This window comes from Myxine glutinosa, chromosome 8 (genome assembly GCF_964187855.1).
Source record: "Myxine glutinosa chromosome 8, kmMyxGlut1.1, whole genome shotgun sequence".
Taxonomy (NCBI): domain Eukaryota; kingdom Metazoa; phylum Chordata; class Myxini; order Myxiniformes; family Myxinidae; genus Myxine; species Myxine glutinosa.
This window is the reverse complement of record NC_136268.1, coordinates 98,824,869-98,839,112: the sequence shown is the minus strand read 5'-3', so window position 1 is coordinate 98,839,112 and position 14,244 is coordinate 98,824,869. Positions and strand designations below refer to the sequence as shown.

Here is a 14,244-nt window from a genome sequence, read left to right as displayed (position 1 = left end):
GGTCCTCAACGCCAAACAGGAAATTAGAGCTGTCTCCCTTGACATTTCCCGTGCCTTCGATACGGTCTGGCACCCTGCCCTGCTCACCAAACTCTCCTCCTTTGGTATCCATGGAAATCTCCACGCATGGCTGGCGGAATTCCTCTCTGGTCGTAGTCAACGTGTTGCCCTGAATGGGTTTCTCTCATCTCCTCTTCCTGTTCAGGATGGAGTTCCCCAAGGTAGTGTTCTGGGCCCTGTGCTTTTTCTGGTCTTCATCAATGATCTCTCTGACTCTCTTGAAAATCCTCTCTATCTCTTTGCTGATGACTCTACTCTCTGTCGCTCCATTCCTCATCCCTCAGATCGGCAGTCTGCAGCCTCCTCACTCTCTGCAGACCTGGACAAAATCACAGCCTGGGCAAACAAATGGAACATGTCTTTCAATCCTGATAAATCTCACACTCTTACGATGCCTCTCCGAAAAGACCGACTGGACAACCCTCCCATCCACTTTCTGAATAATCCTCTCGAAGAAGTTCTGTCACTCAAGCTTTTGGGTCTCACTATTTGCCATGATCTTTCCTGGGAAAACCACCTTTCAAATCTGGCCTCCAAAGCCAGTCGCCGACTGGGCATCCTCCGTCGTGCGAAGTCCTTCCTTGGCACACCTGAGCTCCTCACCACATAGAAGGCTTTCATCCGCAGCTGTATGGAATACTGCTCTCCCCTCTGGTCTGGTGCTCCTGCCTCACACCTAGCTCGTCTTCACGCTGTTGAAACCAAAGCGTTCAGAATCATTGGAATCTCCCACGATGAAGCTAACTCCAAGGGCCTTTCAGTCACTCACCGCAGGCAGGTTGGTGGTCTTTCCGTCTTCTACCGACTCCTCTCTGGCGTTGCTCCCCCAGCTCTCTCTGGGCTCTGTCCCCCAAATATTCCTACAGGTCGCACAAGATCTGCCGTCGGCGGTCCTGTTCTGTGAGCTTGTGTGGCCTACCACTTTGTGGCTGAGCTGTTGTTGCTCCGAGACGTTTCCACTTCACAATAACCGCACTTGTAGTTGACCTCAAAACTGCATTCAAAAGCCTCACCACTGTATGCAAAAGCCTCAATACTGCATACAAAAGCCTCAAAACTGTATGCAAAAGCCTCAAAACTGAAGAAAGTGAAGTGAAGAAAGTGAAGATCGAGTGGGACAAATGTGAAGTGGGACAAATCGTTGTCGACCCAGATGGAATTAAAGGAAGATGGAAAAGATATATGAAAATGCTGTTGAATACAGAGAATGAATGGGATGGCAACATAGAGAGTAACCCAGTTTTAGGACCGGCAGAGAAGATAACTAAGAAGGAAGTTGAGGAAGCGATAAAAGCAATGAAGGGTCGAAAAGCGGGAGGGCCGACGGGAGTTGTGGCAGATATGTTGAAGGCAGCAGGAAGTTGGGGTGTGAAGAGAATGACAGAGATCTGTAATCTGGTGGTGAAAGAAGGCCGCATTCCAGTGGATTGAGAACTGAGTACCCTCGTCCCTCTATACAAGGGGAAAGGTGACCCTCTGGAGTGTGGCTCGTACCGAGCAATAAAGTTATTGGAGCATGGAATGAAGGTATTGGAAAGGGTGTTGGAGAGGAGGATAAGGAAGAAAGTGAAGATCGACGAAATGCAGTTTGGATTTATGCCAGGAAGAGGATTGACAGATGTGCTTTTCATTGTGAGGCACTTGCAGGAGAAGTACATGGAGAAGAGGAAGAAGTTGTTTCCTGGGTTTGTTGATCTGGAGAAAGCATTCGATAGGGTTCCACGCAAAGTATTGACATGGGCATTGAGGAAGTTAGGAGTGGAGGAATGGTTGATCAGAGTAGTGATGGCAATGTACAAAAGAGCACGCACAGCTGTAAAGATGAAGGACGGGAACAGTGGTGAGTTTGAGGTGAAGGTGGGAGTGCATCAGGGGTCGGTACTAAGTCCACTACTATTTGTAGCTGTGATGGAGGTGCTGGCTCAGAACGTAAAGGAGGGTTTACCGTGGGAGTTGTTGTATGCAGATGATCTGGTGTTGATTGCAGAAAGTATGGATGGACTGAAGGAAAAGATGAACAAGTGGAAGGAATGTATGGAGACAAAAGGTCTGAAGGTGAATATCGGAAAGACAAAGGTGATGGCAAGTGGTAAAGCATGTGGTGAGGTGGAAAGAACTGGGAAGTGGCCCTCTGCTGTGTGTAGGAAGGGTGTCGGAGTGAACTCCATTCAATGTCCAATGTGCGCTGAGTGGGTTCATCAAAAATGTAGTGGTCTGAGAGGGTCATTAACCAGTGTGGCAGCTACATTCAAATGTAAGGTGTGCACAGGGGGAGCTGCAGATGGAGGAAATGTTGAGTTGGATCTTGGAGACGGCGTGAAGCTGGAAGGTGTGAAAACATTTTGCTACCTCGGAGACATGCTGAATGGAGAAGGTGGATCAGACTCGGCAACGGTTGCGAGAGTGAGATGTGCATGGAAGAAGTTTCGGGAACTGAGTGGCGTGCTGATGATGAGGGGAGTGTCGTTGAAGCTGAAGGGAAAGGTGTATGCTGCATGTGTGAGAAGTGTTATGATTTATGGGAGCGAGACATGGGTAATGAACGTAGAGCAGCAACGAAGGTTGGAAAGGGTGGAAATGCAAATGGTTCGACGGATGTGCGGAGTATCGTTGAGAGAGAGGACGACAAATGATGAATTGCGAAAGATGATGGGAATAGAGCCTGTGATTGATGCTGGGAAGAGGAACAGGTTGAGATGGTTTGGTCATGTGTTGAGGAAGGATGAAAGTGACTGGTTGGGAAGAGTGATGGAAATGAATGTAGAAGGAAGTAGAGGACAGGGAAGACCGAGAAAGACTTGGCTAAAGATGGTGGAAGAAGAAATGCGGGCAAGGGGGTTAACAAGGGGAGATGCAGAAAATAGGGCAAAATGGAGAAGATTGTCATGGGGACCGCAAGGCTAACCCCCGCTCTAGTAGGGAAAATGGCCTTTAAAATGCATGTTGTTGTTGTTGTTGTAGTTGACCGGGGAAGCTCTAGCAGGGTAGAAATTTGATGAACTGACTTGTTGGAAAGGTGGCATCCTATGACGGTGCCAAGTTGAAAGTCACTGAGCTCTTCAGTACCTCCCGTTCTACTGCCAATGATTGTCTATGGAGATTGCATAACTGTGTGCTGGATTATATATACCCGTCAGCAATGGGTGTGGCTGAAATAGCCGCATCCACTAATTAGAAGGGGTGTCCGCATACCTTTGAGCATGTAGTGTATACTGTATATTCAAGAATTAAGACACCACCCATGCCTGCCCAGTAAGCTAGACTCAGTTTCAATGGTTTGACCACCAAGTGGTCATTATTTAAAGAAAATTCATCCAGCTGAAGTACTGGATGAAAGCGAATCAAGAGTCAAAATGACATACAGAAGCTTTGCCTAACGGACCGCTATATTAGTTGGGGCGTATCCAGGAATTTGAAGACGGAGGAGTGCACAAAGCCATAACGCCGAGGTGGTGGGGGGGGGGGGGGGGGAGGTGAAGGGGGGTCTGGGGCTTTTTCTGAAATTTAAGAAAACTGATCGTCAGAAACGGCATTTCGTGCATTCTTGGACGTTTCTGCAGTTCCTTGCGTTCTTCCCTGGTCCAACAGTTCAGCAGATTCGCGATGACTAATGGCCAGATCGACGAACTGGTGACCCGACTTGCCCAGCTGTTCCTTCTACTATAAATTGATGAAGTGTGTGTGTGTGTGTGTGTGTGTGTGTGTGTGTGTGTGTGTGTGTGTGTGTGTGTGTGTGTGTGTGTGTGTGTGTGTGTGTGTGTGTGTGTGTGGTATGTTTTTGTGTATTTCTACTGGAGCTTTCTGATGTGGAATTTCTGATTTGTGTAGTTCTTCCGAAATGATGGTTATGATCTGCTGAGTTAATTAGGCTAATTAAATACAAATAATCCGGAAGAATTCCCATGACGAAAGCATGTTTTTTTTACAATTTTGATAAAATTGCAAGTAAAAGATGAATAAAGACAACATATTGTTCTCCTAATTCATTATCAAAATTCAAGTTTCAGAGACCATTTACATTCAACTTAGCAGTCGAGTAGTAAAGTAACAATTACCTAAATGTATTGCTGAAATAATAAAAATTCATCTGAAAGACTTAATTTTAACAAGTCTAGGGTATTGTTAAATATTTTATTGAATGCATCCCTTCAAATATTATCGACTGTAAAACCAGTTCTTGTTTTTCGATTATGTAGTAGACATGCATTTATTCACTTTTGCATTTATTCATTTACACACTAACACAATGCATTTATTCCCTTTTGTTTTATTATTCATTTATTGGAATATCTGGTTCAATTGGGAAACCTCACAATACTAGTGATAGCAGTGGAAAAATCCACGTTTAAAAACACATAAGTTAAAGGGAAAAAGTGAGTGTACAAAACTTTTCACAAAATGTACAAACTATAAAAAAAATACGCATGCAGAAGTATCTAAACGTACGTCTGTGGTAAAAGAGGAAATGAGGTATCACAGGGTAACAATGATCAGAGGTTCTATTGCGAGTTTTGAGATTTGAGGCAGTGTATCCATTCTCGCTGGGCCAGACTACAGAGTTCAATAAACCTCATACAGAATAAACGTGAAAATAAAACTATTTGTCACTGAAAATGATAAGTGACAGAGTAATAATATGCAAATGATATCCCAGAAGACAATATTCAAAGTAGTTGGAGGAGGATAGTCCTGCGAATGTTTAATACACAATATTCAAAGTATATCTATTCCAGCATTCCCTTGCACGTGAAAAGGCAACATACAGATGCCGATATGCAAAGGTAATGCTGTGGTAAAAGAGTGAATGAAGTATCACAGGGGCACAATGAATGTTGAGGCAGTGTATAAACCCTTTTTCATTCTCATCTGGCTGGACTACAGAGTTAGATGGCCCACACATCCAATGAATATGTGAAATGAAAACGATTCGTCACTAAAAAGGTTAATTTGTTTTTAATACGTCTTATGTTCTCATGTGAAATCATGCAAGCATGGGAGAGAGGTCAATCGGATGTGGATTATTGTGAGTTTGGATTTGAGGCGATGTATAAACCCTTTTTCATTCTTGCTGGGCTGGACTACAGAGTTAGATGGCCCGCGCACACAATAAACATGCGAAAGTAAAAGTGTTATTCACTAAAAAGGCAAAAAAAATTAACTCTTATTTTGTCATGTGAAATCATCCAAACATGGGAGACAAACAAACAAGCCGTCATAGACCGGTACGTACAAAATCAGTAGCTGTGACCATGACCTTTTGACCTCAAACAATAAGCTTCTCGCTTTTAATTGGTGCAAACCAATTCAGTGACCCAATATGCAAATTATGTTCACATTTCAAGTCAATTTGATGAAAATTGACAATTTTATGGGACCTTGTCCTTTGACCTTTTGACTTCAAAAAGAATAGGCTTCTAGCTTTTAATTGGTGAACCAATTCAGTGACCCAATGAGCAAATTTGCTTCAAATTTCAAGCCAATCAATGAAAATTGACGATTTTGTGACATTGGCATTTTGACTTCAAACAATAGGCGTAATGACCCAACATGCAAATTCTGATCAAATTTCAAGTCGATTGGATGAAAATTGACGATTTTATGCAACTCTGACGTTTGACTTCCAAAAAATAGGCTTTTGATTTTGATTAGTGATCCAATTGAGTGACCCAATATGCAAATTCTGTTCAGATTTCAAGTCAATTGGATGAAAATTGACAATTTTACGTGACATTGATATTTGACTTTTGACATCAAAAACAATAGTCTTCAGTGACCAAATGTGCAAATTCTGTTCAAATTCAAGTCAATTGGATGAAAATTGACAATTTTATGTGACATTGATCTTTGACCTAAAACACGAGGCTTCAGTGACCCAATATGCAAGTTATGATAAAATTTCAAGTCAATTTATTGAAAATTCACGATTTTATGTGACCTTGACCTTCGAGCCAAATATCAATTTGTCTTCTCCATTCTTTCATAATGAAGATTTGTTGAAAATTTGAGGATAAAAGCTGAAAGCGTAAAAAGGTTGTGGCCTGCGCACACGCACACTAACACACACTGGTCGGACAGGCTATTTATGATTATATGACATGTGGGGGCAGTGTAGGACAGCCTATAAATTGTACTTGCTACAAAGTTTTTAAATGCCCATTGTAAGTTAATGATAATGAATGCAGCACAGTGTACTTCAGTAAGAAAAAAAAGCCATTTCTTAAATTGCCTTCACATCAAGAAGGTCATTCTAAAGAGAGTATGAACGTTATGTTAGGGAAGCATGATGAGCTGAATAAAATACAAGTTTTTTTTTTTTTGCAAAAATTAGGGATTTATTCATCTTTACAAGTATCCTCAATTATACTCATTATATTTATCAAATGTCGAACAAAGTAGCCAATACCTTTAGCCCTTGGTCTCCTTGAGGTCCCTGCTCTCCAATGTTTCCTCTTTCTCCCTGTGTGATAATGATTTAACAAACAGGATGTACTATCCATTCAAATTGTAAAGAAGACAAATCATAAAAACTGAGAAGAGTTTAATTTAGATGGTATCCAATGTATTATCATTTGGAAAACGAGACATCATGATATAATATTGCAACTCCAACAATCGTTTATTTCATTAATTTACGTATTTCTATGTGGCATGCAATTTAGTAAGAGAGTGGCTCAACGTTCAGGATGTGGATGTATTGATGCACTGTGGGGGAAAAAGCATTAAAATGCTGAAACTTTGTGCAATGTGGTGGTATCTATACTGAGCAAGTTACACAGGAAGTGACATAAATACTGGTCAGAATTCTGGGGAAAAGCAAAATGGCAGTCAAGGGTACTGTGGAACAGAGGGGTCATTTTAACTCAAAGAGAAAGTCCACATAAACGATGAACTATCCTCATATATGCACAAATTATATTCCAATGCTCCAAAATACAAAAGAGAGAATTACAATGGAAAAGAGTTTTGAAAAGGATTTTTTTTTATCAGAAATTGAGAAGGTGATGGAGAGGGAGACATTTTGCCTTTCTCATAACAGGCTTCCAAGCATCTCCACAGTATTGGATAAAGGAAAGCATTTGTAGGCACCCTCTTGATGTCCTGAACCCAGATGCAGATATCTCTTCACAAACCAACAATATCACACAAATGAAACAACAACACCAAGTCACAATGCAATGCATGAAAGTGGTGATCACATTGCCAAAAAGGAAATACTGCATGCAATCAGGTGTGAATACATCCTTTTATCGCACGTAATGTACGGGGTGTCCATAAAGTCCTTGTGCAACTTTGGCATTTTATAACTTGATTAACACGAGATAGAAACAAACTATGAATGGTGCACAAATTGTTCATGTGGCAGACAGCCATTGTAGTCCGGCAGCCAAAGGCCAAATTTCCCCCTAACCCCAAAATGTCTGATAGTTTTTTTTCTCTGCTGATTTATTCATCTTTGGGGTGTATATAATGAGATCTAGGGTGGTGTGGACCTGTCACCCTTGAGCAATTTTAAATATTCAAGATGGCGTCCAAGATGGCTGCCGCAAAGGACTAAAATTCGAAAATTCCTATTATTTCAATGTTTTCTGCAACAGATAAATTATTTTTTGGCCAAGATATGTTTTGGGGTCCAATGGATTCAATAGAAAGGGTTTGAGAAGTATTAGATGTACCGTTGCTATGGTAACTAGCAATATGGCTACCATTAAGTCGGTAAAAGGTTGTAAAAATGGCAAAACTGCCATAAATTTGAAGAAAATGTTTATTAGAGCATTGTTTTTATTTCCTAGGTATATGCTAATGACCACAATGTATTGGATAAAATAGGTTTGATAAGTTACGATTTTCCGTTGCCATGGTAACCATCTAAAGTGACCATTCTGATGTTTGAAATAAGTGTTAAAGATATATAACATAAAACCATACATTTTTGGCCTTAGTTAAATGTTTTCTAACCCGAAGATCATGATGGGATGGATTTGATAAATAAAGTGTTTGATGTTGCCATTGTAACCACAAAGATGCTACTGTGGGGGTTACCCCAATTGAGGCATAATCCACAAGCACGGGACCAGTGGGTCTATTGATGGTATGGGCGTGGCGTGCGCTCGGTTGTTGGAGCCACGCCCCTTTAAGAGGATCGGGCGGAAGTGATGTGAGATATAAAAACTGCATGAGTTCCGGTCGGGTTTTAGTTCTGCTGAAATAAAGGAGCCTTGAACAAGTCAAGAAGTGTTTTACCCTCTCGTTGTCCGCAACTCCTATACTACCATGAATGGGTACTGTAACGTTTTGATAAACATGTTTTTTCAACTAATATCACATTGATTACCATTACGTTTCAGATATTCTGATGACAACAGGAGTCTAAAGTTGGAATGACATGATGTGACGTGTACAGAGCATTCTTTCTCTCCCTAAAATTGTCAACATTAAAACTTAATAAATATTTGCTTTCTTTGTTTTAATCTAGAGCTAAACCATGGAGCAGGGCTGCGTCTTTAAGTTCCGGTATGGCACTGAGTGTGATGAGAAGACATCGCTCTCAGAGACTACTGGTGTGGCACGAAACGAATTGATAATTATATCAATGCGAGCAAAGTTTATGGGGACACCTTGCATGTAGAACTTGAAACACAGCTTGCTGAAAATGAGAACTTGAAGATCTATTACCACAGAAACTGCGTGTCTCGGTATACATCAAAAACAAACCTCGCCAAGTATAAGAATAATGAGGGTGCCCCAGAATTCATGGTCATGGCAACAGATACATTCTGATCCACAAAGCCAGAATGCATCGACATCGCAACAGATACACTCTGATCCACAAAGCCAGAATGCATCGTCATAGCAACAGATACATTCTGATCCACAAAGCCAGAATGCATGGTTATAGCAACAGATACATTCTGATCCACAAAGCCAGAATGCATGGTCATAGCAACAGATACATTCTGATCCACAAAGCCAGAATGCATCGTCATAGCAACAGATACATTCTGATCCACAAAGCCAGAATGCATCGTCATAGCAACAGATACATTCTGATCCACAAAGCCAGAACGCATGGTTATAGCAATAGATACATTCTGATCCACAAAGCCAGAATGCATCGTCATAGCAACAGATACATTCTGATCCACAAAGCCAGAATGCATGGTTATAGCAACAGGTACATTCTGATCCACAAAGCCAGAATGCATCGTCATAGCAACAGATACATTCTGATCCACAAAGCCAGAATGCATGGTTATAGCAACAGATACATTCTGATCCACAAAGCCAGAATGCATGGTCAAAGCAATAGATACATTCTGATCCACAAAGCTAGAATGCATCGACATCGCAACAGATACATTCTGATCTACAAAGCCAGAATGCATCGTCATAGCAACAGATACATTCTGATCCACAAAGCCAGAACGCATGGTTATAGCAATAGATACATTCTGATCCACAAAGCCAGAACGCATGGTTATAGCAATAGATACATTCTGATCCACAAAGCCAGAATGCATCGACATCGCAACAGATACACTCTGATCCACAAAGCCAGAATGCATGGTTATAGCAACAGATACATTCTGATCCACAAAGCCAGAATGCATCGTCATAGCAACAGATACATTCTGATCCACAAAGCCAGAATGCATGGTTATAGCAACAGATACATTCTGATCCACAAAGCCAGAATGCATGGTTATAGCAACAGATACATTCTGATCCACAAAGCCAGAATGCATCGTCATAGCAACAGATACATTCTGATCCATAAAGCCAGAATGCATGGTTACAGCAATAAATACATTCTGATCCACAAAGCAAGAATGCATGGTCATAGCAACAGATACATTCTGATCCACAAAGCCAGAATGCATCGTCATAGCAACAGATACATTCTGATCCACAAAGCCAGAATGCATCGTCATAGCAACAGATACATTCTGATCCACAAAGCCAGAATGCATGGTTATAGCAACAGATACATTCTGATCCACAAAGCCAGAATGCATCGTCATAGCAACAGATACATTCTGATCCACAAAGCCAGAATGCATCGTCATAGCAACAGATACATTCTGATCCATAAAGCCAGAATGCATGGTTACAGCAATAAATACATTCTGATCCACAAAGCAAGAATGCATGGTCATAGCAACAGATACATTCTGATCCACAAAGCCAGAATGCATGGTTATAGCAACAGATACATTCTGATCCACAAAGCCAGAATGCATCGTCATAGCAACAGATACATTCTGATCCACAAAGCCAGAATGCATCGTCATAGCAACAGATACATTCTGATCCATAAAGCCAGAATGCATGGTTACAGCAATAAATACATTCTGATCCACAAAGCAAGAATGCATGGTCATAGCAACAGATACATTCTGATCCACAAAGCCAGAATGCATCGTCATAGCAACAGATACATTCTGATCCATAAAGCCAGAATGCATGGTTACAGCAATAAATACATTCTGATCCACAAAGCAAGAATGCATGGTCATAGCAACAGATACATTCTGATCCACAAAGCAAGAATGCATGGTCATAGCAACAGATACATTCTGATCTACAAAGCAAGAATGCAGCAACAGATACATTCTGATCTACAAAGCAAGAATGCATGGTCATAGCAACAGATACATTTTGATCCACAAAGCCAGAATGCATGGTCATAGCAACAGATACATTCTGATCCACAAAGCCAGAATTCATGGTCATAGCAATAGATACATTCTGATCCACAAAGCCAGAATGCATGGTCATAGTAACAGATACATTTTGATCCACAAAGCAAGAATGCATGGTCATAGCAACAGATACATTCTGATCCACAAAGCTAGAATGCATGGTCATAGCAATAGATACATTTTGATCCACAAAGCTAGAATGCATCGACATTGCAACAGATACACTCTGATCCACAAAGCCAGAATGCATGGTCATAGCAATAGATACATTCTGATCCACAAAGCAAGAATGCATGGTCATAGCAACAGATACATTCTGATCCACAAAGCAAGAATGCATGGTCATAGCAATAGATACATTCTGATCCACAAAGCAAGAATGCATGGTTATAGCAACAGATACATTCTGATCTACAAAGCAAGAATGCAGCAACAGATACATTCTGATCTACAAAGCAATAATGCATGGTCATAGCAACAGATACATTCTGATCCACAAAGCCAGAATTCATGGTCATAGCAATAGATACATTCTGATCCACAAAGCCAGAATGCATGGTCATAGCAACAGATACATTTTGATCCACAAAGCCAGAATGTATGGTCATAGCAACAGATACATTCTGATCCACAAAGCTAGAATGCATGGTCATAGCAATAGATACATTCTGATCCACAAAGCCAGAATGCATGGTCATAGCAATAGATACATTTTGATCCACAAAGCCAGAATGCATGGTCATAGCAAAAGATACATTCTGATCCACAAAGCCAGAATGCATGGTCATAGCAATAGATACATTTTGATCCACAAAGCCAGAATGCATGGTCATAGCAACAGATACACTCTGATCCACAAAGCTAGAATGCATGGTCATAGCAATAGATACATTCTGATCCACAAAGCCAGAATGCATGGTCATAGCAACAGATACATTCTGATCCACAAAGCTAGAATGCATGGTCATAGCAATAGATACATTTTGACCCACAAAGCCAGAATGCATGTTCATAGCAACAGATACATTCTGATCCACAAAGCTAGAATGCATGGTCATAGCAATAGATACATTCTGATCCACAAAGCCAGAATGCATGGTCATAGCAATAGATACATTCTGATCCACAAAGCTAGAATGCATGGTCATAGCAACAGATACATTCTGATCCACAAAGCTAGAATGCATGGTCATAGCAATAGATACATTCTGATCCACAAAGCTAGAATGCATGGTCATAGCAATAGATACATTCTGATCCACAAAGCTAGAATGCATGGTCATAGCAATAGATACATTCTGATCCACAAAGCCAGAATTCATGGTCATAGCAACAGATACACTCTGATCCACAAAGCCAGAATGCATGGTCATAGCAATAGATACATTCTGATCCACAAAGCTAGAATGCATGGTCATAGCAATAGATACATTCTGATCCACAAAGCAAGAATGCATGGTTATAGCAACAGATACATTCTGATGTACAAAGCAAGAATGCAGCAACAGATACATTTTGATCCACAAACCCAGAATGCATGGTCATAGCAATAGATACATTCTGATCCACAAAGCCAGAATGCATGGTCATAGCAACAGATACATTCTGATCCACAAAGCTAGAATGCATTGTCATAGCTATAGATACATTCTGATCCACAAAGCTAGAATGCATGGTCATAGCAACAGATACATTCTGATCCACAAAGCAAGAATGCATGGTCATAGCAACAGATACTTTCTGATCCACAAAGCAAGAATGCATGGTCATAGCAACAGATACATTCTGATCCACAAAGCTAGAATGCATGGTCATAGCAATAGATACATTCTGATCCACAAAGCTAGAATGCATGGTCATAGCAATAGATACATTCTGATCCACAAAGCAAGAATGCATGGTTATAGCAACAGATACATTCTGATGTACAAAGCAAGAATGCAGCAACAGATACATTTTGATCCACAAACCCAGAATGCATGGTCATAGCAATAGATACATTCTGATCCACAAAGCCAGAATGCATGGTCATAGCAACAGATACATTCTGATCCACAAAGCTAGAATGCATTGTCATAGCTATAGATACATTCTGATCCACAAAGCTAGAATGCATGGTCATAGCAACAGATACATTCTGATCCACAAAGCTAGAATGCATGGTCATAGCAATAGATACATTCTGATCCACAAAGCCAGAATGCATGGTCATAGCAACAGATACATTCTGATCCACAAAGCTAGAATGCATGGTCATAGCAATAGATACATTCTGATCCACAAAGCGAGAATGCATGGTCATAGCAACAGATACATTCTGATCCACAAAGCAAGAATGCATGGTCATAGCAACAGATACTTTCTGATCCACAAAGCCAGAATGCATGGTCATAGCAACAGATACATTCCGATCCACAAAGCAAGAATGCATGGTCATAGCAACAGATACTTTCTGATCCACAAAACCAGAATGCATGGTCAGAGCAATAGATACTTTCTGATCCACAAAGCCAGAATTCATGGTCATAGCAATAGATACTTTCTGATCCACAAAGCCAGAATTCATGATCATAGCAATCGATACTTTCTGATCCACAAACCCAGAATGCAGGGTCATGGCAATAGATACATTCTGATCCACAAAGCCAGAATGCATGGTCATAGCAACAGATACTTTCTGATCCACAAAGCCAGAATTCATGGTCGTAGCAATAGATACTTTCTGATCCACAAAACAAGAATTAATGGTCGTAGCAATAGATACTTTCTGATCCACAAAACAAGAATTCATGGTCGTAGCAATAGATACATTCTGATCCACAAACCCAGAATGCATGGTCGTAGCAATCGATACTTTCTGATCCACAAACCCAGAATGCATGGTCATGGCAATAGATACTTTCTGATCCACAAAGCCAGAATGCATGGTCATAACAACAGATACATTCTGATCCACAAAGCAAGAATGCATGGTCATAGCAACAGATACAGTCTGATCCACAAAGCCAGAATGCATTGTCATAGCAACAGATACACTCTGATCCACAAAGACAGAATGCATGGTCACAGCAACAGATACATTCTGATCCACAAAGCCAGAATGCATGGTCACAGCAACAGATACTTTCTGATCCACAAAGCCAGAATGCATCGTCATAGCAACAGATACATTCTGATCCACAAAGCCAGAATTCATGGTCATAGCAATAGATACATTCTGATCCACAAAGCAAGAATGCATCGTCATAGCAACAGATACACTCTGATCCACAAAGCCAGAATGCATCGTCATAGCAACAGATACATTCTGATCCACAAAGCCAGAATGCATCGTCATAGTGTTACGTGGTCCTCCCGGTAACTACCTGGTCTTGGTGACCCCCGGACCGTGGGAGGACCCCGCCAGAAAGATGTATGATCTATACGCTTTCGTAATGCAATCAATATGAAAGACACAAACAATTCAGGTCAATAAGCAACCCCA

The 14,244-nt window shown here is 40.9% G+C and overlaps 1 protein-coding gene across 1 annotated transcript in view; it reads right to left on the bottom strand.

Annotated features, from left to right (window-relative positions):
• Positions 1–14,244, bottom strand: part of LOC137433154 (uncharacterized) — a 432,405-nt gene that overhangs the window by 50,238 nt on the left and 367,923 nt on the right. The window contains exon 53 of the mRNA XM_078783571.1: positions 6,464–6,517. Coding sequence (XP_078639697.1) covers positions 6,464–6,517 — 54 coding nt within the window. The remainder of the gene's footprint in view (positions 1–6,463; positions 6,518–14,244) is intronic.